At 41.9% G+C, this 25,791-nt stretch overlaps 1 protein-coding gene across 1 annotated transcript in view; it reads left to right on the top strand.

Annotated features, from left to right (window-relative positions):
* The window catches only part of KCNQ5 (potassium voltage-gated channel subfamily Q member 5), a 459,915-nt gene that overhangs the window by 335,488 nt on the left and 98,636 nt on the right, over positions 1–25,791 (top strand). Inside the window, exon 3 of the mRNA XM_074988875.1 lies at positions 10,755–10,881. Within this exon, the coding sequence (XP_074844976.1) occupies positions 10,755–10,881 (127 nt within the window). The remainder of the gene's footprint in view (positions 1–10,754; positions 10,882–25,791) is intronic.

Here is a 25,791-nt window from a genome sequence, read left to right as displayed (position 1 = left end):
GGTTGACAGAAGAAAAATCTCTTCCATCAATCCAGTGCTATCTTCACTGGGAGTCACATTTTTACTAAATTTGTTGTTGTTTTATTTTATTTTATTTTATTTTTTTATTAAGCACTTGGGAAATCCAGTCATGGACCAAGACCCCATTGTGCTAGGTATTGTACAAAACAAAGAAGAAAAAATTGGTCCAAGGGGCTTACAATCTAAGTATAAGAAAAAAAGACAGCAGGTGGCTACAGACAAGGGGACACTATTGGTAAGCATGATAGGAAGTAGGCTCAGCACGGCAGCTGCCTAATGGTTATTAAATATTTTGTAGCTATTACAGAGGCTATTATTATTTATAGTTGCAGTGCTACCCACACACCAATCAGGAAGCTTTTGTGCTAACTGTTGAAAGAACATCAGGAGAGACAGTCTTTTCTCAAAAGAGTAATCATACAGAGTAATATCATAAAAATGTAATCCTTTATTTATTATAACAGTTGGACAGAAATGGGGTATATGTTAATCACTGATCAATTTTTAACAAAAGGCGCAAATGATGTCACAGGAAACCATATAACAACAGAGTAACTTCTGTTATTAGAATTAATAGCAGAAGAGTTGTACATCAAAATTTATTAGGCTAGAGGGATGGTGGGTACCTAACTATATTTCCATGATATTCCATTAGTTGATGTATTAAAATTAGTGTTTTATTGTATAATTTTTTATGTTCCACTACTGTACTATCATACTTTTGTCTTCACTATGGATTTCTATGTGAAGTCTCTCAATTTTTTCAAGTATTTAGTAATCATTGAAGTCATTTTATAGAAAATGTAGGCTATGCCTATCCCAGCATACTTAGGGCAACCATATCTCCCTGTCCTGGCCATAGCAAGCCCTGGGGAGCTGACAACCCCCTTTCCCTCAGCCCCGGGGAAGCAGCAGCTGTGGGCTCTCCCCACCCGGAGCCCCAGGAAAGCAGCAGCTGCAGGAGCTCCCAGCCCCGGAACCCCGGGAAAGTGGTGTCCGTGGGCGCTCCCACCCCCACCTTCCAAGGGCTTAAATATGGGACAGTTCATCCCTTTCAAAAAATAAGTAGGGGCACCTTTTTGGTGTCCTAAATATGGGATCGGCCCGCCCAATATGGGACGGTTGGTCACCCCAAGCATACTACTTTTCTGGACCAGAGCTGATGTAAATTAGTATAACTCCATCTGATCTCATTGGTGTTAAGCTGATTTGCACCAGCTGAGAATCTGTTTTTATGTATTTTCATTAATATAGAGACTCTGATTTCATCTAAAGTTTATATTAAAGCTTATTTCATAGGACTTTACTGATATATTATGGTTCACTTTCTGAGTTCCTGGAAACGTTTAACAGTTGGCATGGAGGCCTCAGTTTTACAATAAGCTCTGTACAGAGAGGGCCTGTACCCATTAGAAGCCCCATTGCAGAGAGTGTTTTTGTTCAATGCTCGACACATTATGAAACTTTTAAGAAGAAAAAAATAAGTAAAATAAGAAAATAGCTATTGTTTTGGATACAGATATCTTGCATGCAATAGTTAGTGTAACTAATTAACAATGACTCTCTTAAGGACTGGGAAAAATAACCCAAAATTTAAAATATGCACATTTTTTCTTATATACTATCTAATTCTGAAAAATAATGGTCTATGACCAAGGGAACCTGATGGTCGCAGCAGGTATGCAGCAAATTAACCAAAGGTTGTTTAGAGTTTTAATAACTAATTAATATAATTAGGAGACTCATCATTTTAACCATTTTAATGTTATATTAAGGGAAATTTCTCATCCCTGATAAGCATCTGAGAAGTATGCTAATTAACAGCAAACTACAGTTTGAATCCGAATTAGACAGGCAATAAAAAGGCAGAAATCAGCAACTATCTATGAATTTTGCTTTCCTTCCATGTTTTAATTAATTATCAGATGAGTTCATTGGAGTCCTGTATAATTTTTTTGTTCATTTCATATTTGATCTGCTATCCAGGGCCATATATCATATACATTCTACATGTGCAAGGGCTGCAAGACTGAAACACATGCTTATCTCCTGCTGATGTTAATGGGAATTTTGAGTGCGGAAAAGTGCCAGTTCAGATGGAGTTGATACTACTGTGTTCTGTTGAGCAGAATTCATAGCACTGCAGGAAATAATGAAGACTTTTTTCCCACCAAAATTGACCAATAAATCTCTTTTTATCATTGACTGGGGAAAACTTGGCCTTGGTTACTCACCCGCTTCTACAGCTTGTTGTGAATATGTAGCAACAGGCTACAGCTTGTGAACATGTAGTCACAGCTGCAGACTGCCCTGGTGAGTTCCTTAAGGAGGCCGTATTAAAACAAACCAGTGAGGTCTTATTTTAATTTGTGTGTGATTGTGACATGTATACAGGCACACCAACTAAACAGCATAAATTGCTAGTGCAGTGAGGTTAGAATAACATTTTTAAAATGACAGGAAATCAGTATAAGGATTTCAATAGCTGTTGAAATTGTTATGTGTATTTCCAGTTCTCTTTGGTCATTGTGCCTCTACCACTGAGGGACAAAACAAAAAACCAATGATATTCAAAGTATTTAAAAGCCTGGATTTTGTAGTGAATAGGAACCTTCTGTAGACCCACAGTCTGCTTTCATGTAAAAAATAAACATCCTAAATTTGATTTGTGTTACACAGGAGTAACAACGCAGGGAAGTTACACCATTGTGAGCCTAGATTAAGAAAAACCAGAACCAGGAGAATGGTGTCTAAGTCCACGAGCAGCCACACATAAAAACCACTTAGTAAAGTATCCATGTAAGTCTGATCCTGCAGTCCTCACTCTTTCCAAAAGTACCATAAAGTCAATGGTCGGAGGGAGGGAGCTAATGCCAGTGTACTTGAATCCCCGAAATTCTGCCAAGAGTACAGGAAGTGGGCAGGGATTCTGAATTCTACATCCAGTTTTCTCAGTTGCTCCCTTGGTATCGAATCTCCTGGAGCAATGAAAGTCTTCCAGTGGCTTGAAGCATCTAACAATAACTGTAATAACTGGCATCAGCGCCGGATTTCATTCTTAACTCTGGCTTTCCTATTTTGTCATCTGGCAGAATTTCAAATTTATTCAAGCGTGGCTCATGTCCTGTGAGCTTCTTACACCCTTGAAGTGACAAATTTAAAAAAAAATCTCATCTAGAAATATAGGCAGAAAAAAATACTATTTTTCCAGTAGTTTAACTACAGCAATGGCCACTGGAGACCTAATCCTGCATACCTATGCAAGGCAGTAGTATCGTTTACCAAGTGGTTGAACTTAAAATTTGTGCTAGTTGGAGAGAGAGACCTTATGCTTAACTGGGCAATGCTGCATGGTGATGAACATCACATCTTTGAGTTCAGAACTTTTCTGTCGACAAAACTCCTCTAGACAGAGCGCATCTAGACTGCAGATCACTCAAAAGAGGTCTGCCACATCAAGAGTGTAAATCCCTGTAAATCTCATTGCGCGATGCAGAAGGGATGACTCGACAGATGTTTTTTCTGACATGAGTCCTCATGTGGACAGGCCACATATTGAAAAAGCCTCTCTCAATAGAAATGTTTGCAAAAGATATCCAAATTGTAGTGAGTAGTTCCCTGCAGTCTAGACACAGCCATTAAGAAATAGTGAGACAAATTCTACTTAATTCTACTGCTGCAATTCTATTGATTTCATTGGCGTAACTAAAAGAATAAACTGACATGTTCCCATCTAAGAATCCAATCTGGAAGAACTCATACCCTCACAAAGAATGTCTGAAAGCAAATTCTTTGTCTCTTTTACATCCTTGACTTAAATACACCCATTTTTTTTCCTGCAAAGTGTGTTTAAGGGTTAGGGAGAGACACTGCTTTCTGACACAAAAAGTTGTACCACAGGACACTTTCAATCACACACAAGATTTTAACACACAGTGAATTTTTGCCTCACTTACTATAGCTATGAAAACGCTGAGAACAGTAAAAACAATGAGAAGTTCTGTGGCACCTTATAGACCAGCAGTTCCCAAACTTTCTGGCATGACCCCTGCCTTTTGATTTTTGAGAAACCTTCACGCCCCCCCCCTCTTCTTTTACCATCATCCAACCCCCTTTTTAACAAACAATGCAATTAATAACTTAAGGGAAACACAAAAACTTGATATAAAAATGTTATTTAAAATTAAAAATAAGCACAGATAATTCTAGGCCCTTTGCGAGTGCCTCGTGCAGCCCCAGCTGGCCAGCTGCCTGAGCCCTGTGCCAGCAGCCAGAGCTGCCCACACCAACCACCTGCCCCCCAGAGACCTGCACTGCCAGAGCCACAGCCGTCCACCTGAGCCCCGTGCTGCCAGAACCAGCTGCCCACCCACCAGCTGCCCGCCCCAGCTGCAGGCCAGACACCTGAGCCACCCACTGAAGCCCCATGCTGCCAACGCCAGCTGCCCACCCACCATCCCAAGCAACCCGAACCCCACGCTGCTTGGGCCAGCCACCTGCCTGCCAGCCCAAGCCCCGCACTGCCAGGGCCAGCCACCTGAGCCCCACACTGCCAGGGCCAGCCACCTGACCGCCAGCTGCCCAAGCCCTGTGTTGTGGGGGCCAGCCGCCAGCCTGAGCCACCTGAGCCCTGCAATGCTGGAGCCAGCTGCCCAAGCCCCGCAAGTCCAACAAGCTGGCTGGGCACTCAAGCCCCTCCCCTCCCACAAAGCCAGTCACCCCCAGCCCCCAGATCTTACCCCATCCCCGTCACCTGAGCCAGGCACCTCCAGCGCCCCATCTAACCCCTCCTCCTCTTTCCCCTCCCCACCAACCCACACTGTCTCACCTTTGCAGGAGGCAGCTAGCTCCATGTGGGTCTTCGCCAGATGCCTGCTTTTTATAGCAGTTCTGCTGGATCACCCATGTAAAGTGGCAGGGGCTGAGAGCCGGAAGCAAAGGCCGGTTCTTTCTTGGGATGGAGGAAATTGATTGGGGGGCTGGGTTGCCTTGTGCCCCCTCTGGAATTTCTTCATGCCCCCCCAGCGGGGCACACCCCCCAGTTTGGGAAACAATGTTAAAGACTAACAGATTTTTTTGAAGCATAAGCTTTCATGGGCAAAGACCTGCTTCGTCAGATGCAGTTTTGCCCATGAAAGTTTATGCTCCAAAAATCTGTTAGTCTATAAAGTTCCACAGGACTTCTTATTGTTTTTGTATATACAGATTAACACAGCTACCCTGCTGATACTGAGAACAGTAATTCCTAATGGTAATATTAAAAATGAACTCTAAACAGAACTGACAGTACTATGCACCAGCGTGAAGTTACATAAAATTTAGCACACTTTACCTCATTGATTATGTCAACTATTCATTATGCTACTAGCAGATTTATCAGGTGTTGCTCAGGTCCTTAACTCAATTAAGATTTTTTTTTTAAAAAAAAGGAAAACATACATGATTTATTTAAATGATTGTATTTTTTCAAAAATAAGTGTTATTTTTACTAGGTTAATTTTTTACTTCAGATACCCTTAAAAAGGGGATTCCAGTTTCATCCTATTTTTCTCACTCATCATGGTTCAGTCTTTTTCAGCATTCACTCAGTTTTGTGAGCTTTGCAAACTGTGCTTGATTTGGTGATTGTCTGTTTTCTGTTTGATTTTAAGAGAAGCAAGCCCATCAGAGGCAAATCCGATTTTCCTAGCACAACTAAATACTTATGTTGATTTAAATTATGTTAAGAAGAGGAAGCTGTGTACCTAATTTAATTGTCCTAGCTCTTACTGTTTAGGAGAAGTTCTTGGTCAAACAGACAAACTCTCTAAAATATATAGTAGATGAGTTTCAGTCAAATGGTTAATGCCATAAAATAATACTTCTACGTGGTATTCGTGAATGGGTTTCATTCTAGCTCAAAAGTATTAGTGGGGCCGAGACCATGAAGGAGAGCATATGATTATGTGTAGGAATTAGATTCAGTATGTGGAATGAAGAAATGATGACCTCTTCAGTGCGAGTGCTATGCAATCGGTGCTTCCCATGCACATGCATATCCATTTTGCCACACAAACTGGCATCTGCACTGGCCCCTCCCTTTCGAAAGAGGCTTGTTAATAAGGGAGTTCGGAAGATGCTAATGAAGCACTGACATGAATATGCAGCGCCTCATTAACATAATGGCCACCACTCACAATTCAAAAGTGCCACTTTCGGAACGCATGCTGCCCGTGTAGACGGGGGCCTTTCAAAAGGACCCCTTGACTTCAAAAGCTCCTTCTTCCTCTTAGCAGCACTTTTGAATCCACCCTATTAGGAAGAAGGGGATTTCAAAGTCAGGGTCATTTCAAAAGGCCCACATTTATACAGGTGACATGCATTCTGAAAGCGGATCTGGGACAAATAGATTTTTGAAAAAAAAGGGGGTGGTCTTTGGTCCTGCCAAGAGGGAAGGGGACTGGACTTGCACTCCCGACGTCCCTTCCAGTTCTATGAGACGTGTATCACTTTCGAATTGCATGCGGCTGCCATTATGCGAATGAGGCACTTCATATTCATGTCAGCACCTCATTAGCATCCTCCGAACTCCCTCATTAACCTGCCCTTTCGAAAGAGAGGGGCCAGTATAGATGTGGCCATTTTGTAGTAATTCAGTCTAACAGTGACTAGATTTTAACAAGCAAGATATTTTAATTGGAATCAAGACTGTGATTGGAGCTCTGTCATATGCCTCTTCTTCCACCACTTCCAAAGAAAAAGTAATCTTCACCAAAGTATAAATTAACCTGTATCCCTTCCATGAACACACAAAAAGTCAGAAATCTCATTTGACCATATATAAGTCATTTACGTTATCAAAGCAGTAGCTAAGTAACTAAAATACCATTTTGCCAATTTTTCCAGCCACATTGTATTTTTTTCATTCTTGGCCTACAGTGAACTGGCCTACAGGGAATGTGCCACATGGTATATCTCTTTTGAGAATGAATACAAAAATGAAGAATTTCACAATATTGTTAAGGAATTGATTAAGCAAGGAAATAAATAAAGAGCATGACTATACTACAGCGTGTTAATTCTCTCCATAGGATTGCCATAGCGCTTTCTAAAATAGTGTAATTAAATAACCCAGTATCCTGTCATGTTAATTGTTCTTGGGATTTTCTTTAGAACAAATAAATGTTAGGCCTTTTCTGTTACAGTGTTTTGGTTAAGGAGCTGTTGCAGTAGGTTTATATGTGATTTATGAAGACAAGGATTTACAAAGGTGAGAAAGGAAGCTTCCAGAGGGACTTGTAAGTACAGTATAATAAAACTGTGTAAAAAAAAACCCCATATAAATGATTTGCTGGAAAAAATAAATCAAAGGTGAGAAAACCCTTTTCTTGCCAGTATTCCTCTGTTCAGTTCATTTGTAATCCTGACTTACTGATAACTGACAGAGGCTATAGTGCGGGGATTATGGTGGGGATGGACCACCAGCCAAGTGCCCTTACCCACCCTCTTCCTGCCCCATTCATGCCCATACTCCATCCCCCATCCACTCCCCACCCCTTTCCCACCCTTGCTCCAGTGGGGTCCCTCCCCCTCCCACCCCTGCCCTGTCCATGCTCTGCTGCCTGTCTGCCTGCCTGCCTCTGCTCTGCTGCTCCCCCAGCTCCGCCCGTCTCTTCCTGCAGAAGTGGCGAACCGCATCTTGTGGGTGCAGGGTGAGCCCCCACACCCCCCGCCATGCCCCAGAGTGGTGAGGTCCAAGAGCAGTGGAAGCGAGGGAGCTTTTGCTTCTCTCAGGCTGTGCTGCTCTTGGGGAGAGGCTGGACTACCCCCACACCCACCAGAAGTGGCACAGTGTTAATGGTGAATGCTGAGAGGAGTGTCAGTGCTGGAAACGGGGAGTATGTGTGACCCTCTAAACGCTCCTCACACATCACCTCTGCTATCCTGTAGGGATAACAAATTAATTCTTTGACGTAGTACAGCTTTGGACAGAGAAATGCTTTCACATGCCAAATAAAATATAATTTTTATCCTTCATTTCTTGATTAATTGCTTTAAAAATTCTTTTCTCTCCCCTTTGCAATTTAACCAAACTTGCATTTAATCATTTTAAAACGAGTATGCCATGTCAGTAGCATTTTGGGAGTAAATCTAATGAAGATTATAATACCATGCCTGTGTTCAATGCACATCATGTTGTTGAGTCCAGATCACTTTAAGAGGGTGGTATCCAATAGAAATTAAAGGATTTCCACAGCCCCCCACTCAAAATAAGTGCTCCCCCCAAACTGCCAGTGACTCACCAGAGCCGCTGCCGCTGCTGGAGCTGCACCAGGCCCTAGGGCTGGAGCCACTCTGGGGCCACAGGAGCCCAGTGACTCTGGGCTGGAGCCACAGGAGGAGCTGCCGCCACATGCTTTTCCCACCAAGTGGCCGGGTGCATGTGCAGAGCGGGCAGAGGGCACTCCACATGGACAGCTCTGATAAACTGCATTTCGCCACACAGCAGTGCCCGGTTCGCCACAGGTGGGGTGTGTCTACATTTGCATTCCTCTTTTGAAAGAGGCATGTAAATGAGGTACATTGAAAATGCAAATGAGGTATAAATTTGTGTATTCTGCACCTCATCTGCATGTTCTAATTTCAGAAGAGCTTCTTTCCAAAGAGGAAAGCCAGTGTAGACGCTGCTGTTTCGAAAATAAACCCGTCTTCGAAAGAATCCTTCTTCTCTAATGGGAAGAAGGGGTTCTTTCAAAAGTGGGGTTTACTTTTGAAACAGCAGCGTCTACACTGGCTTTCTTCTTTTGAAAGAAGCTCTTTTGAAATTAGAACATGCAAATGAAGTGCTGAATATGCAAATTTATACCTCATTTGCATTTTGATTTACCTCATTTGCATGCCTCTTTTGAAAGAGGAATGCAAGTGTGGACACACCTGTGGTGAACAACAAAGGTGTTGGATGTTGTGGCTTTAAGAAATAGTGAGACAAGTTCTCCTTGGTTATACTGCTGCAATGCCATTGACTTCACTGGTGTAACTAAGCCTGGATTTTGACCTGATCTATGTGCTGCGGATATAGGCTGAAACTTTTGAATGTGCAGACATTTGAAAAACAATTTCCTCTTGAAAACAAAGAAGGCAAGGGCAGACTTTCAAAAGTTTTTCACACACAATTGTATGTGGAAAACTTACACCCCGTTTGCACATGCATTTACTGTGACACAAACCGATTACAGTCACTTCCCTTACCTGACTTTTATGAGAGCTGAACTGGTCCTAAATAAGGAGAACAATATTGCTAACATGAGCTACATTAGAGCAGCACATGGGGCTGGGGACATCTCAGATTTGTATAACATAATATAATATTTTCTGAAACCCTATGTGTGGCCTAAATTACTTCACATGCATATCACTCCCATGGAATAGAAATGAGAATGTATCCAGAGAATCCTAAGCTTTCAGAATAGGAGTCCCGTTTTGAATATGGATGTATGCCAGCTGTGATTTAGCAACTTGTAAAATCACCTGGGGCCTGATTATGAAACTTTGAAAGTCACTGAGAGTTTTGCCATTGACATTTCTTGTACACGGCTGGGCATTTAATTCTTTCATATTCAATAACTGACTATAGGAGATGTTTAATGATGCTCAGATCAAGATTGTGCCCTTAATAGGAAAACTTCTGAGTGTTTGTGTGTACTGTATGGGCATGTATTTTGTTGCCATACAGAACCACTTTAGTTTGATTCAGGTAAAGGAATGTAGCTGCATTAATAGTTCTCAAACTTTATTGCACTATGACCATCTTCTGGCAACAAAATTACAACAGGTTGAACTCTGTAGTCCGATACCTTCGAGAGCTGACCAATTCAGAAGGTCGATATTGTAGTGAGCAGGTCTCTTTTATTTTTTACTTTGTCCACGCAAATAAATGGAACAATGTATCAATGTGCACTTTTTCAATTTCTACAACAGTTTTTCCTTTTACTATATCAACCATGTGTTGACGCGTGCTTATGCTTAGCAGCCTTACTGCTTGGTGGTCTCTCACACATCAGAGCTATCCCGAAATAGCTGCTTCGCATCTTTGAAATGTGCCTGTTACTTCAAAACATTTATCGAAATAACGGGCACACTATTTCGGCATCCCTGTTGTGGGTACTCTTCGTTGTGCTGTTCATGCAGCTCCCAATGCTGAAATAGCCTGCTTTGAAATAAACTCAAAAGATACGCAATTTGTGTAGCGCAAATTGTGTACCTTATTTGGGGTTTAGAGTTCTGTGGAGACATAGCCTCTAAAGTGGTAAGTTAGAGATAAATAAGAGCACAGAACACTGAGAGCCAGGGTTGGCAGCTGAAAACAAACTTTGCAAGATTGCAAGAAACTTGATTTCACCCACAATACGTGGACATCTAGCTAACTAATATCATGCTGGACCTCTGCTGACCCTAGAGTTATGTATTAAAGAGGTTGAACCTGTATGCTACTCCGAGCCCCACTGCCCAGGTGGAGACAAAGGGACCAGAGTCTGACAATTCTCCTATAAACCCTAGGTAGAGATGGAGCTTGGGCTTTGGCTTCAGCCCTGAATCCCAGCAAATCTAAGTCTGGTGACGCCTTGAAAATAGGGTCATGACCCACCGTTTAAGAACTTCTGCATTAGATGAATTGACTTGTCAGGCATAATTGTTGAGTATTTCTTGCTGTTTTGTTTCTGCTGCTTGACACATCTCTTATTCCCCCTTGCCAGGAATTTGTGATGATTGTCGTCTTCGGTTTGGAATATATCATTCGTATCTGGTCAGCCGGCTGCTGTTGTCGCTACCGAGGATGGCAAGGAAGATTGCGATTTGCAAGGAAACCATTCTGTGTAATAGGTGGGTTTCCCGATTATTTTCAGTGTAAATGCCAAAAGTTACAAAGTAGCCATCACAGGTTGGTTGATTTCTTGCACACATGATAGCAGATTAAGTCTATTTACTTGATTTTACTGTAATTTTTAAAAATGTCTGATTTGGGACCAACAAGTTGATACCATAGCAAACCTGTGTTACAGCAGCATCTCAGCATTATCATCATCTTCTGAACTCCCCATTCTCTCCTGCAGCTATTCACACTCACTGGTTGCATCTCATTTCAAGTTTGCTTATAAACTCTTAGGGACAGGAGACACATCTGCCTGTGTGTTTGCATCGCATCTGGCACCACACGTTCCCATCCTAATTTCAGTAACACCTGAAGGCCCCATGCAAATCATCAATAATCTCACCAAAGAGTCCTTCGGTTGCAATAGGGCTATAATGAGGAAAATACAAGGAGGTGGCATTCCCAAAACATTTTCAAAACGATCACTTTTGTTAAAGTTATGTGGTTTAGAAAATGGGAGCGGCATTCACCAGCCATGCTGCAGGTTCTTACAAGTAACCACGGTGAATGTCGGTGTATCCGGTAAAGAGTGTTTGGGACTGAATAGAGAAGGTCACACTGGAGTTCCATCATTTTGCATTCCTCAGAGATCTATCATCTAGAAAAGAATCATTATTAAGCACTATACACTAATTCCTGTAATTAACAGTTGGTGGGGCTGTTTTTCTAGTAATTACAGTAGAACTCTGAGTCCCATGCGTAGCCAGAACTACCGTAACATTAGGGAGCCGCTTGTTTGCCGAGGCTTACAGCTGAACTGGCTAAGAGAAAAGCAGGAAGAGGAAATGACCTATTTCCCAAGGCGAGCTGGCTGAAGAGGAGAAAGCCATTTTTCTTTTGGGGCTATTTTAGTTTTAGTTTTTGGGTCACTTGAAAAATTAGCATTTTTTCTACTTTTTTCTAACTAGCTCTACGAATTATGTTAAGCCACATAGCTTTATAAGCTGAACTGTCCATTAAAGACAATGTATTATTCCTACACAATCCCATGACCAGATTTAGCTTTTAGTTTTTTTAATCCTTGTTTCCAGTTTATTCACTCTACTTCCCATTTTGATGCAATAATGTTATTTTTACAGCCAGGATCTGTTGGCCCTTACTTTAATTTGCCTGTATGTCCTCAGAAGAACTAATTGCAGACAAACACAATTACTTAGGTCAATGGCCAAAGAGCTGAAAATAATAAACATTCGGATTGCCAAAAAGGGCAAGTTCAGGGAATCTTCATTTTTTTCTGCTTTCATTAATAACTTATCATTGTGTAGAACTCACAACTAAAGGCCAGTATTTACAATCATGAGTTTATGATGTCAGTTACTCTATCATTTTAATTTACAAAGCAATAGTGTGTGCTCTTGGTAAGAAAAGATATATCAGTATCTGTTGATCTGCCTGACACCCTATTTGCTCTCTCAGAGAAAATGAGAAATAGAATTGTGCTATTTATCCTGGCTGTATATTTTGTGTTGGATTGAGTTGCCTACTAGCCCTTTTGTAAAATCTAATTACTATTTGGCCAGTGTGTCTTATCCACAGAACACACAAGTGCTGACCTGTGTATTAGGCGTGTCGGTTTGAAGCTGGAATTTCAGCACTGCAAAGGAATGTTGCCATATTCTTTATCAAGGCACACAGCAGTGAAGGGACCACGGCCCTCACTTTCTAGCTTTCCTTTTTTGGGTCCCAGTGGCTGAAGTTTTAATATATGATCTGTCCTAATTTTGACATATGTGTCCTTTATTTAGAAGAGTGGTTATTGAGTCCCAACACGGGTCTTTAATTTATCTTCTCCATTAAGGCAATAACACTGGTCAGATTGTGTCATTGAAGCATAGAGTTTTGTAGGAAGAAGTTCACAACCACACAACCATTGGGGAAGCTTCCATAAGCAGCATGGCTCTGGAGGGAGCAATTCTCTTTGACAAAACTCAGTATTCATGGGGAAGGATACCAACAACAGGAATGACCATACTGGATCAGACCATCTAGTCCAGTGTTGTGTCTCTCGACAGTGGCCAATGCCAGGTGCTGCAGAGGGAATGAACAGTACAAATAATCATCAGGTGATCCATTCCCTGGCACCAATTCCCAGCTTCTGGCAAACAGAGGCTAGGGACACCATCTCCTCACCCATCCTGGCTAACAGCCATTGAAGGTCCTATGCTCCATGAATTTGTCTAGTTTTCTCTCTTATTATTTTTTTAACCTTGTTATATTCTTGGTCTTACAATATCCTCTGGAAATGAGTTCCACAGGTTTATTGTGTGTTGTGTGAAGAAATACTTCCTTTTGTTCATGTTAAGCCTGCTGCCTATTAATTCCATTTGTTGACCCCTGTTCCTGTGTTGTTAGAAGCAGTGAGTAGCACTTCCTTATTTACTTTCTCCACACTAGTCATGGTGTTGTGGACTTCTATCATATCCCCATTTAATAATCCCTTTTCCAAGGCAAAAAGTTCCAGTTTTATTAATCCTTATATGGAACCTGTCCCGTACCCTGACCATTTTGTTGCCCTTTTCTTTGCCTTTTTCATTTCTAGTGTATCTTTTCTGAGATTTGGTGATGCGACCTGCGCACTGTATTCAGACTGTGGTTATACAAAAGATAGATTTACCTCAAGAGGTTGCAGCACCAGAGAAGAGTAAAATCTGAGTCAGTGCACAATTACAAAGTTTTCATTAAAAGTCAACAGGAATAAATCTGTTTGTACAGTACCTAGCAAAATAGAGTCCTGTCCACGACTGTCTCTCCTAGGTGCTACTACAATATATATATAGAAAAAATCCTTTCAGTTCTATTAGGCAACTCATTGACATCCCAAAACTAATAGCGTACTTGAATGGCAGAAGTACACTTTGCACTGGCTTTTTATCTAGCATAGGGAAGGATGACAGCTCTAAATAACATTAAAGATGGGCGAAATGTTTTAGAACAAATTCTTTACTTGCTGAAAAATGCAGTTTCAGTTGATCCAAAGCTATTTGCATATTTGATCCTATAAAATTCATCTGGGAAAACCTTTTCCAGGGCCAGTTTCATATAATGTGAGCATTCCCACCCTCCATATAAATTTTGGCACAGTATGTAAGGCACTTGGGATGTGGAAAACCCAGAGTTTGAACCCCCATACAGGAATAGTTTGGAGGAAACTGGTGAAGAAGACTGCAACAGTGGGTCAGGTAGGAAGTAGTCCAGGCCAGGAGTTACCCTCCCTGAGAGGTTGGCCTTTTTCAGGTGAACACCCTGATAAACTAGAGGTGGACCACTCCAGTGCTGACAGGGCCCTGGACTGGGACCCAGTGGAGAGTAGGGCATTTTTCCCCTTCCATTCACCCCAAGGGAGATGATACTAAGTTTGCCATTGACTCTGACTTTTCCACACTACAGTACATAAGGGGGCATTGATATTGACTTTGTTACTGACTCTGGCTGCCAGGCCTCACTGCCCTGAGGAGAACAGGGAGTGTTGTTATTGACTGTGACCACTAGGCATCACTGCCCTGAGATAAGGGCTTGTTGTTACTAGCTCTGGCCTTAGGGCCCCACAGCCATGAGGGAACGGAATGGTGTTACTGACTCTTGACATTAGGCCCTACTACTCTGCGAGAAGGGGATGTTTTTATTGACTGGGGCCACTATGCTGGATTGCCTCACAGAGATGAGGTGGAGTTACTGGCCTTGGGCCACTAGAGCCAACATGCACATTGGATGTCCTTTCAGATGCCTCAATGGCCTAGCACCCTATCCCTGAGGGGCCTGGGTGCACCCACCCCATGACAATCCACATTATTATTTTTAAAGAACTTTCATGAATATCTTACAGAAACTTATGGAATACATCTACACTAGCATTCCTCTTTCGAAAGAGGCATGCAAATAAGAGAAATCCAAAATGCAAATGAGCAGCAGATTTACATCTCTTGCACCTCATTTGCATATTCTTTCAAAAGAAGAAAAACAGTGCAGATGCAGCTCTTTTGAAAGTAATCCCCATCTTCAAAAGAACCCTTCTTCCTATTTTTTTGGAAGAAGGGTTCTTTCGACAATGGGGTTTACTTTCAAAAGAGCCAAGTGTACACTGCTTTTCTTCTTTAAAAAGAAACTCTTTCAAAAGAAGAATATGCAAATGAGGTGCAGATATGTAAATCTGCATTTTTCATTTCCCTTATTTGCATGTCTCTTTCGAAAAAGGAATGCTAGTGTAGACACAGCCACAGATATAAAGCTGTTCTGATACTGGGGTATTTTAATTACTGATCTAAACATCACTGCTCTTAGAATTGTCTCTAGTGTTTGTGGTCATTTGCTTCTGTGTCTGAGGTATGAGACATACGTATTCCATCAAGAGTAACCATACCATATACACTACTTTATACATGAACAGGAAGTTAATCACCAGAACTTACAACCACACACAGAGATCAGCCTTGTAAAATTCCCCAAATTTCTTGAGTTTCTGCCAGTTTTCCTTCACATTTTGGCTTTCCAATGTGCCTAGCCTCACGCAATAATACTATATTAAGATTGGAGAAGCTACTATCTGGACAGTGGATGCTTTTGTAAGGACGTTATTTATCCTTCAAGTCCCCTTCCTGGAATGCTCCTTCTATCTGACCAGAAATACGAGTAAAGTATTAATGGTCCCATGGACACACCGTAACAAACATACCAGCAGACTAGATCAGCTCCCACTTTGGTTTGGTGTTTGTCCTGATTTGCTGAACTATGACTGCAGTTGCTGAAAGTGTGTCATAACTCACTGTCTTTCTAACCAGAATGAGCTGGTGAGAAGACAGAAAAGAGCTGACTGCCCCATCCAAACATTTTTTTCTCCTTGCTTCTTTTTTCTCTGCAAAAAAAATCCACATTGACTCAGTATCAGAGGGGTAGCCCAGTTAATCTGTATCCTCAAAAACAATAAGAAGTCCTGTGGCACCTTATAGACTAACATATACTTTGGAGCATAAGCTTTCGTGGGCAAAGACCTGCTTCATCTTCATCTGTTAGACTAATATCTGTTAGTCTATAAGGTGCCACAGCACTTCTTGTCATATTGACCCAGTAACTCCAGCAAGGGTGTTAGTCAGTAGTCTCTCTCCTTCCTTTCCCAGTCCCTGAGAAGTCCCTTTGGGAATTACGACTGATATGGACTGTGTCCTGGTATGTCCTACTCCTCTCAAGTGCTAGAAGAGGCTTCCAGTGGAGCAGCCATCCATGCTTTCCAGTGCTGTATTTCTCCAGTCCAGTGCAGCTTTTCATGGATCTCAGTCCATTATGAGTTTCCTTACAGCTTATGCTCCAAAATATCTATTAGTCAATAAGGTGCCACAGGACCTTACATTTGTTTCTATTTTATCATTAGACTAGCCTGTAGTACAATGAACGTTATAGAAGTTCAAATTCTGCTGATATTTCAACTGTGCAAATTCCCAACAGGGAAACTTAAATCCATTCTCCAGAATCGGTCTCTTGGGTGTGATGCTTGGCAAACCTTGTTTTAGAGCATTCAGTGACAGCAGAGGATATCATGTGTTACGGGATCTATTTCTCATTAATAAAGTTGTAATCACCATTGCAGGATATTTTTGTCGTCCCACTGTAAACAAATCTGCATTTAGGTTGTTGCAAGGTCAGTTGGAGTGTTAATGTATTTATAAAATGAGATGTTAAGTGCCAATCACCATAATATTTAAGCACATTACAGAAATTAAATGGAACTGCATAGTAAATCTACTGTCCTCAAGAACAGCACAAACAATCCCTTTCCTGTACCCTCTGAGCTATAAATAGCCTAATTATGGTCCATAGTTAAGTATATGCTTGACCAAAGAGACATTCCTTGCATGACATTCTAAAGGTTGGCCAAGTCAAACTCTAGAAGGATCAAGCTTCACAGCTGGGGGTCATCTGCTGAAAATGTCCTGTCATAAATTTAAAGCAAACACAGCTGAAGCCAACCCCTGTTCATTTTACTCTGGAGAGTAGTCTAGTTATAGCCACCCAGATTACTCAAGCAGGGTTAACTGGATTTGTCCTTTAGTGACTGTTAGTGAAAGTGCCTCGAATGATCTGCGTTGGCACAATGAGGGGCAGAGGAACAGTGATGTTTTTTTAAGGTAATTTGGTTCCAAACACTGTAGGGTTTTTTCCCCACAAATGCCTAGCACCATCTCTTCACGTCTGGATGTCCTGACAGAACAATTTTTTGGAGTGTGTGAAGCAGTTGCCTACTTAGCAGGTAATGGCCAAATAGCAGACTACAATACTGCTTATTGTGAGTGAAGATGATAGCTTATGGGCCTCTATTTTTAGAAACTACTTATGCAATGTTCAAAGGCAATCAGCTTAACTGATATATTCCAGTTTTTGGTTACATCTTTTTGACATGAACTGAGATCACAGTAGCCACCTTTGCATAGCATGTGATTCTTCTCTGGGTATGTTCTTATTATTATGGTTTCTCCCTGGGTTGCCCCCTGAAGCTAAGGTACTACTGAGCCCTCTTACCCACCAGCCTGAGCTCCCTTTCTCACTGTGCTACCGTGCAAGCTGCAGATTGCTCCCTTTTCTTCAATTCTGCCAGCATTCACACAGGCAGGAGCACACCCAGCTAGAGTTACATGTAGTTACAGGCTGACTAGCTACGGCATGTATCAACTGTAGAGAGCCTATAGCCAAGATAACCCCCAGCTTTTCAGTCTGGGACCCCAGAACGGTACTACCCTGCCCTGGTCAAAACTATGACCAGTGTGAATTTATTATCCAGTTTGTCTCCACTCGTTGTGGAGAGCACCATGCACGAGCTTTTCCCCCTTGAACTAAGATTTCCAAGCATTTAATTGTAATCCATTGATTTAGATAAAGCAAAAACAAGTTTATTAACTAATAAACCATAATTACATCATAATCCTCGCACAACGCAGAATGTTTGGATATGGTGTCACACTTATAGCAGACTCTTCATCATAGTAGCTCCATGACTTCCAGTAGCACATTAAGGGAAATGATTAACATCTGTTGCATGCGCTTCATTCTCCCTCTCTCAACCTCTCTCTAGGAAAGAATTGTGTGTGCACTGTCACATTGGCTTTGTTTAGGGTTAACTCTGAAGTCTATCCTGGTATGTGTTTATGTTAGAGCAGGCAAAGGGAAAGAAGTGTATGCATTGCACTTCAAGAAAGGTGAGGATTTTAGTGGTAATTAGTGCCTGTGGAAGTTTGTTCCACTGTAGGACTGGTCTCCAAGAAAGCTGGTTCCTGCACAGATGAGTTTTATCTTTCTGGTAGAAAGTTATATTGCCAGGCCTCGATCTTTGAGCGTTTTAAAGATATTCTAGGGAAGCCACTGGCCAGAAAAGAAGACAGGTTTGCAATAGAAAGTCCAGGGTGAATGGCAGAGACCTTTTTCTTCACTTTCGAGCCAAGTGATATTTTGATTACTTTCTCTGAAGGTCTTTGGGAGTTAATAACAGAAAATATTGAAGAGAATTTCCAGAACATCATGTACTGTATCCACATGTGCCCTCATTCCAGATGATAGCAGTCAAACTTGGTGCTTGCAAAAACAAAGCTTGGCCATGGTTTTAGCTTTGCCGGTAAAAGTGTCTTACAGTCAGTGCTTTTTTTTTGCCGGTACTTGCTGGCGGCATCTCGGCAGCCTCAGCAACAGGATTGGCTGTAGACAGAGGGGGAGCCGGCTGACTACCAACTCCTCTTTTTTAAATTGTTTTTTTTTAAAAAAAAAAAAAAAAAAGCACTGCCCAAAGTCAAAGGCCACAGTCTGACCATTTAGCAGTGAGGATTATGTTCTCCCTGTAACTGAGTTACAGATTCCTTTCCCATTGTATTTTAAAGATGGATGATCACTAACCTTTGAAATGCTTTGACAACATTTGGATGCTGGAATTCCCTGCAGCATCCCTGAGCCTTCAACACTTCAAGAGGTTCATTGATCTTGTACAGTTAATCGGCGGCCCCAAGGAATACTGTACACTTTGTGCACTTTTCAGACAGGGCTTCTCCAAAACTGCCAAATGTTTTTAGAGACTGGCTCTAAAACTTCTGCTGTTAGAGATCTCCACTACGTGAAATTGCTAACAGATGTCAACCCCCCACTTTCCTTTTTTCACTGGGAGATTGACATACTCTGCTCTAATGAGCTGTCTTATCAGGTTACGCTTGTGACCTCTGTTGGAATTAGGGCAGCCATATCTCCCGTCCCAAATACAGGACAGCGAGGTATGCGGGGGAGAGGGCAGATGCCAGCCAGCCCCCCCCTAGGGCCCTGAGGAAGCAGTGGGGACACAGCAGCCACCCAAGTTCTCCCGGCTTCCCCAACGCTCGGGGAAGTGACCTACGTGCTCCCCAGCCAGCAGATGCACCCATGCAGCTGCTGGCAAAAAAGGTCGATGTGGAGAGGGGCCCAAAGATGGGACAATAAGTCCATTTTAAAAAATAATGTCCCAGATATGAGACGGTCCCACCAAATACGGGACAGATGGTCACTTTAATTGGAATTCATAAAATATTTACCATTCTTCAGCTTAAGTAGTCATCAGCCATAATATCTGCCCCTTACAGAACTTACAGGACTTCATATTTTAGTCACTCTGCTAGAGCAGGATGATGCCAAATATACACAACTATCGATGTCAACTGACTGGAGTCTGCAAAATAGCTCCTACCTCAAAGTAATTTTCAGTTCCATTATTAGTTTTTTTATTTAAAAGAATTGCTTCAAATTTTGTTTGCTGTGCAAGTTTTCCCCCTGTATGCTATCCAGTGAGGTGCTTCAAGCAGAGAGTTTACTCATTTAAAACCTTCCCATATTGATCCACCACTGTTTCCTTTGCCATCTATATATTATTATTTACTTTTGCAACTGACTGTTACATTGCCCTAGCAGTGGAGTGCCTAACCTGTCACTAGATTCTGGTGGATGAAGAGGTGCCTGTCTTATGGCAGTTTGTGTTAAAGAACAATTTGTGGTATTGCCCATTATGAACGAGATAGTGTGGGTTTACCTGCAAGGTGCCCATGTGTGCCATTTTCTAGCGATAATTTAGGGTTTCTGTACGTGGGTTTGTGCAATCTGGAATGACATTAGAATAACTGTTAACACTTACTACATCAAAGACAGGGCAATTGTGTCCTCACCAACTGTGTGTGGTGAGACTTGTAAGTTTACTTGTACAAATGGCTTTCTCTTTACCTGTCACAGCCCCAGCTGATGATATGAGCAAACTCATTTGAAGAAATCTGTTTGGTGTCACCTGCTTGGTGTATCTTATAGAATCTCTGTATAACTATTTGTAATTTTCTTGATATTTTACTCAAATTACTCTTGGCATTGATGATAAGCATTTTCCTCATACATGCTTTTTTCCCCTAATAAATGCATTTTTGCTGTTCTCTGCCAAGAGACAAATTTTTTTCTCAGTTTAACCTATGATGTTTGTACAGCATGTCTCCCGCTCTCTCTGATGCCTTTACTTTTTGTACTGATAATGATGACTATTATTATTTAGTTTGTTTGTTTACTGCTATGGATTCATCATTATTTGTGCCTAAGATTATATTGTTTCTAGCAAATTAAGCTGTAAATGAGGCCAGATTATATAGGGTAAAAAGTATGTCATGATAAGGGTGGATGATGTAGTATTATTCTGTCATTGATGTTTCATTTTGATCACAAGTGTTGAAATTTAGAAAAGATACAATCTCATTTATTTTAGATAGCGTATGTACCTCAAAATATCTAAGATTACTGTTCTATCTTGCCAGCCTTAATTTGTTAATCATCATCAATGACCATGGGCTCAGCGCCCGTTGTTGTCTGATGCCTCTCTCGGTATTTCCTTCCATCTTTCCCTATGCAGTGCAGAGTGGCTTAGTTTCTGTAGACTAGCTCTGCACCAATCTACTACATCATCTATCCATTCTCTGTGGGGTCTGCCTCTCCTATTTGAACCATCCATTATGGCGAATACTAGGGTCTTGAATTTTCGTTCATCGTTCATTCTGCAAATATGTCCAAATAGTTGTAGCTTCCTTTTTATAACTTTCTCCAGCAGGTTCTCTTTCAGCTGTATCTTCCTATATAATTCCTCATTGGTGGCCTTCTGCATCCATACTATTCTCAGAACCTTTCTATAACAACTCCTTTCAAATGCCAATATTCTTGTTTTTGAATCTTTCGTTATCACCCATGTCTCACATCTGTACAACATGCTGCTGAATACACATGTTTTCAAGATGCCCAGCTGCATTCTTAAGCATATATGATAGGTGTAATTTTCTTTCGGTAGCCAACTTATCGACCCAACCCCGATCACTCGATTGGTATCACGGACCTTGTTTATCTGGGCAACGTCCGAGCCGGCATCTTTTAACATTTGGTTGTACTGGCATCAGATTTCATTCATATTGTTGATTGACAGTCAGCGCATTGACACACATCTGACCAGCCCTCCTCCTTCATCCAGGCTTGGGACTGGCATGGAGCTCTCAGTGGCTTCATGGTGGAGTTAATTTGTTAATGACAAGTTCAAATGCAGGCCTTGCCAACACTGTGTTCAGTGTGGCTGATCTGATTGCCATAATTTTTTAATCCAGACTTACAGCTATATCATAATTGATCACAATGCCAGAATAAGTTCTCTCTGCCACAGATGTCTCCCTTCATTTGCATTGCTGTAGGGAATGGAATGTTGCACGTAGCTGTTGCTGAAGTGATTAAAAAACTCTGACCCTCACAGTAGTACAATGAGAATGTCAGTATCAGACCCCAAATGGCTATCCACAAATTTATTTCTGACTCCATATTAAATGGAGCAAGGAGGAAACATTCTGCAGCACAACAAATATATTTTATTACATACTTAACAAGATTAGATAATACTATATGTACTGTATGCCCTTAAATGATGGTTTGTATATTTACTGTCTATCTACAAATACTACATATAAGTACATACTTCCTTTTAGGGACCAGTTCTGCTAGAAGTTAAACTCCAATTTTTTAATAAAAAATACATTTTTATTTATCCTTTATAATTGTGGCAATAACATTAAAAATGTAAAGCACCTGCAACAATGCAGAGAACTATCTAATTATACAGACAAGCTGAAATAATGGATCTAAGAAAGGTGTCAGTTGCAGCACTTGATGCAAAAGTATGTTAGCTCAAAAACTCACTTATAATTATTTAAATGTCACAATTTTTGTTGACAATAGGAAAGAGACACAAAGGAATGACTGTTTGCTATGGCCTTATTGGTCCCAGGATATTAGAGACACAAGATGGGTTGAGATAATATCTGTTACTGGACTTCAAGCTTACACAGCGCTCTTCGTCTGGAAAACATTCTCAGGGTCTCACAGCTGAATAGAAGGTGGAACAGATTGCTTAGCATAAGTAGTTAACAGTCTTGGTGGTCACTTGATAATGAATGGGATGTGTTCATGTCACCCTCCTATTTCTGAGTCTGTTGATGGCTGATCAGCCTGCTTCTGAAGCCGCAAATCTTATCGCAGAAGGGTCAGGTGTAGGTGGCTGTTGGAGAGCCAAGGGGCAGTTTTTTACGCTCTTTTCTTCTTCTCCTCCTCTCCTCGTCTGCACTGCAGCAGGACCTCTCAGATTGTGCCACCTCCTCACAGATTACTGTTCTCCACTAGGGACAGTCCAGGGCAAGGTTCTCTGAAGTGTCAACACCAATGCTGCACCTTTTCATGTGTCCATTCCGCTTCTTCTTATATCGCTTCCTCTGGACTCCAATGCTCCTCTGTCCTTCCTCCAACTTGGAAAACAGAATCTGTTTTGGGAGCATTTCCTAGCATTTACTGGCTCCTATAACCCATCCAACAGTAGTCCCACTAGTATCCACAACCCCAACACTCTTCCCCCAGCCCCACCCTTCCCCCCACAAAAAAAAAACACAGCTTCTTGCTGATACCTGAATCCCAACAACTTTTGCAGCCATACTGACTGGATTAAGGCAACAAAATAGGTGGTTTGGAAGTTCTTGGTGAAGAATGGTTGGAAGATTGAGTCTTCTTGTATGGTTTATATCTAGAGCACTGGTGGGCAACCTGTGACCCATTGAGGTTCTAGGTGTGGCCCACAAAACATTATTATGTTTACCAGTGCCAGATTCTGCTGATTTTTGTCCGGATAGTTTGTTTTCCCTTCTTGTATTAGAAAAGTGACTTGCACTTAAAGCAAGGGCACATGAAGTAAGGTGCATGCTCATTGCACACAATATTGTGAGAGCTGTGTGCTCCCTCTTCATCCAGTTGAAGTGCTGTTGTGGTTCAATTTGCTCATCCTGCAAATTCTAGTTCCACAAGTGCAGTTAGCAAAGCTACCCTATCATTGGAGACTATCTGGGTTACACCAATCTTTACAGCCCACTGAGATGGAGGGCCACTCATGCAGCCTACTCACTAGCCTAGGTTGCCCCTCACTGATCTAGAATATATGATGACACTTGGGCATTCAGATCTCCCCTCAGTGACCTGCTCCCTCATACACCATCCTCTTTTTTTCCCTTTTCACTGGAGCTTCTCTCCGTGTCAGAGATCCACTTCCTCAGTTCTCTCCCCCTCCCTGATTTCCTTCCCAGACCTAAGATGTGAGGTGAGTGGGGAAGTGGGATATTGGGAAGAAATACAAGAAGGAAGGTGCAACAGAGAAGGAACCTGATTCATATGGAGAATGTAGAGCAATCAGCTAGTTGTCTAAGGTGTCTGTACATGAATGCTTGAAGCCTGGGAAACAACAAGAATAATTCAAAGTCCTGGCACAGTCAAAGGACTATGATTTGATTGGAAAAACAGAGACTTGGTGGGATGACTCACAAGATTAGAGCATCACAATGAAAGGGTATAATCTGTTCAGGAAGGACAGGCAGGGGAAAAAAGGAGGAGGGGTTACACTGTATGTAAGAAAGCAGTATGATTACTTAGAGGTCCGGTGTATAGAAGGAGAAAAGCCGGTTGGGTCTTTGGGTTAATTTAAGAGGCAAGAGGAACATAAGTGATGTTGTGGTTGGTGTCAGCTATAGACCACCAGATGAGGTGGATGAGGTAGAAAAGACTTTCTTCAGACAACTAAGAGAAGCTTCTAGATCACAGGCCCTAGTTCTCATGAGGGACTTCAATCACCCTGACATCTGTGGGGAGAGCAATACACAGGCAATCCAAGAAGATTTTGGAGAATGTTGGGGATAACTTCTTGGTACAAGTGCTGGAGGAACTGACCAGGGGCTGTCCACAGCTGACTTGCTGCTAACAAACAGGGAGGAACTGATGAGAGAAGTAGAAGTGGGTGACAACCAGAGAAGCAGTGAGCATGAGACCGTCAATTTCAAAATACTGATGAAAGGGAGAAAGAAGAACAGCAAATCACACACACAGAAAAACAGACTTTTATTCCCTTGCAGAACTGATGGGCAGGATCCCCTGGTATGCTAACATGAAGGGGATCGGTGTGCAGGGGAGCTGGCTGTATTTTTAAAAAAAAATCCATATGGAAGATAACAGAACAAACCATCCCAATGAACAGCATGAAAAGCTAATATGGTAACTGACCAGCTTGGTTTAGCAGTGAAATCCTTGGTGAGCTAAAACTCAAAAGGAAGCCTTACAAGAAGTGGAAACTTGGACAGGTGACTAGAGAGAAGTATAAATATATTACTCGAGAATTCCCAGCTGTAATCAGGGAGGCCAAAGTGCAACTGGAATTGCATCTAAAGAGGCAAGTGAAGCGTAATGAGAATTTTCTACAGGCATGTTAACAATAAGAGGGCAATCAGGGAGAGTGTGAGGCCCTTACTGGATGACAGAGGAAATCTAGTGACAGAGGAGGTGGGAAAAGCTGAAGTACTCAATGCTTTTTTGCCTCTGTCTTCACAGACAAGGTCAACTCCCAGACTACTTCATGAGGCAACAAAAACAGGAAGGAGGTGGGAAGCTGGCAGTGGAGAAAGAACAGGTTAAGAACTATTTAGAAAAGCTGGGAATGCATATATCCATGAGGGCCAAATTTAATCATCCGAGAGTACAGAGGGAGTTGGAGGATGTCATTGCAGAGCCCATGACCATTATCTCTGAAAACTCATTGAGATCGGGAGAGGTCCTGGTCAATTGGAAAAAGACAAATGTAGTAGTCATCTTTGACAGAGAAGGAGGACAGGCCAGGAAACTACGGAGAGGTCAGCCTCACCTCCATCCACATTAAAATCATGGCGGGGTTCCTCAAGGAATCCATTCTGAAGCACTTTGAAGGAAGGAGAGTGATCAGGAATAGTCAACATGGATTCACCCAGGGCAAGTCCTGTCTGACCAATCTGATTGCCTTCACAGATGAGATAACTGGCTCTCTGGATATTGGGAAGCCAGTAGATGTGATATACCATGACTTTAGCAAAGCTTTTGATATGATCTCCCACATAATTCTTGCCAGAAAATTAAAAAAAGTATGGGTTGGATAAATGGACTGGAAGATGGATAGAAAGCTGGCTAGATTGTCAGGCTCAACAGGTGGCTTAATGTCTGGTTGGTGGTCAGTTTTAAGCAGAGTGCTGCAAGGGTTGGTTCTGGAGCCAGTATTGTTCAACATCTTTTTTAATGAGCTGGATGAAGGGATGGATTGCACATTCAGCAAGTCTGCAGATGACACTAAGCTAGTGGGAGAAGTAGAGACATTGGAGGGTAGAGACAGGGTCAAAAGTGACCTAAACAAATTGGAGGATTGGGCCAAAAGAAATCTAAAGAGATACAACCAGGCCAAGTGCAGAGTCCTGCACTTGGGATGGAAGAATCCCAAGCATTGTCACAGGCTGGAGACCAACTGGGAAAGC

Source organism: Carettochelys insculpta, chromosome 3 (assembly GCF_033958435.1).
Source record: "Carettochelys insculpta isolate YL-2023 chromosome 3, ASM3395843v1, whole genome shotgun sequence".
Classification (NCBI taxonomy): Eukaryota; Metazoa; Chordata; order Testudines; family Carettochelyidae; genus Carettochelys; species Carettochelys insculpta.
This window is presented reverse-complemented; position numbering and strand designations above follow the sequence as displayed.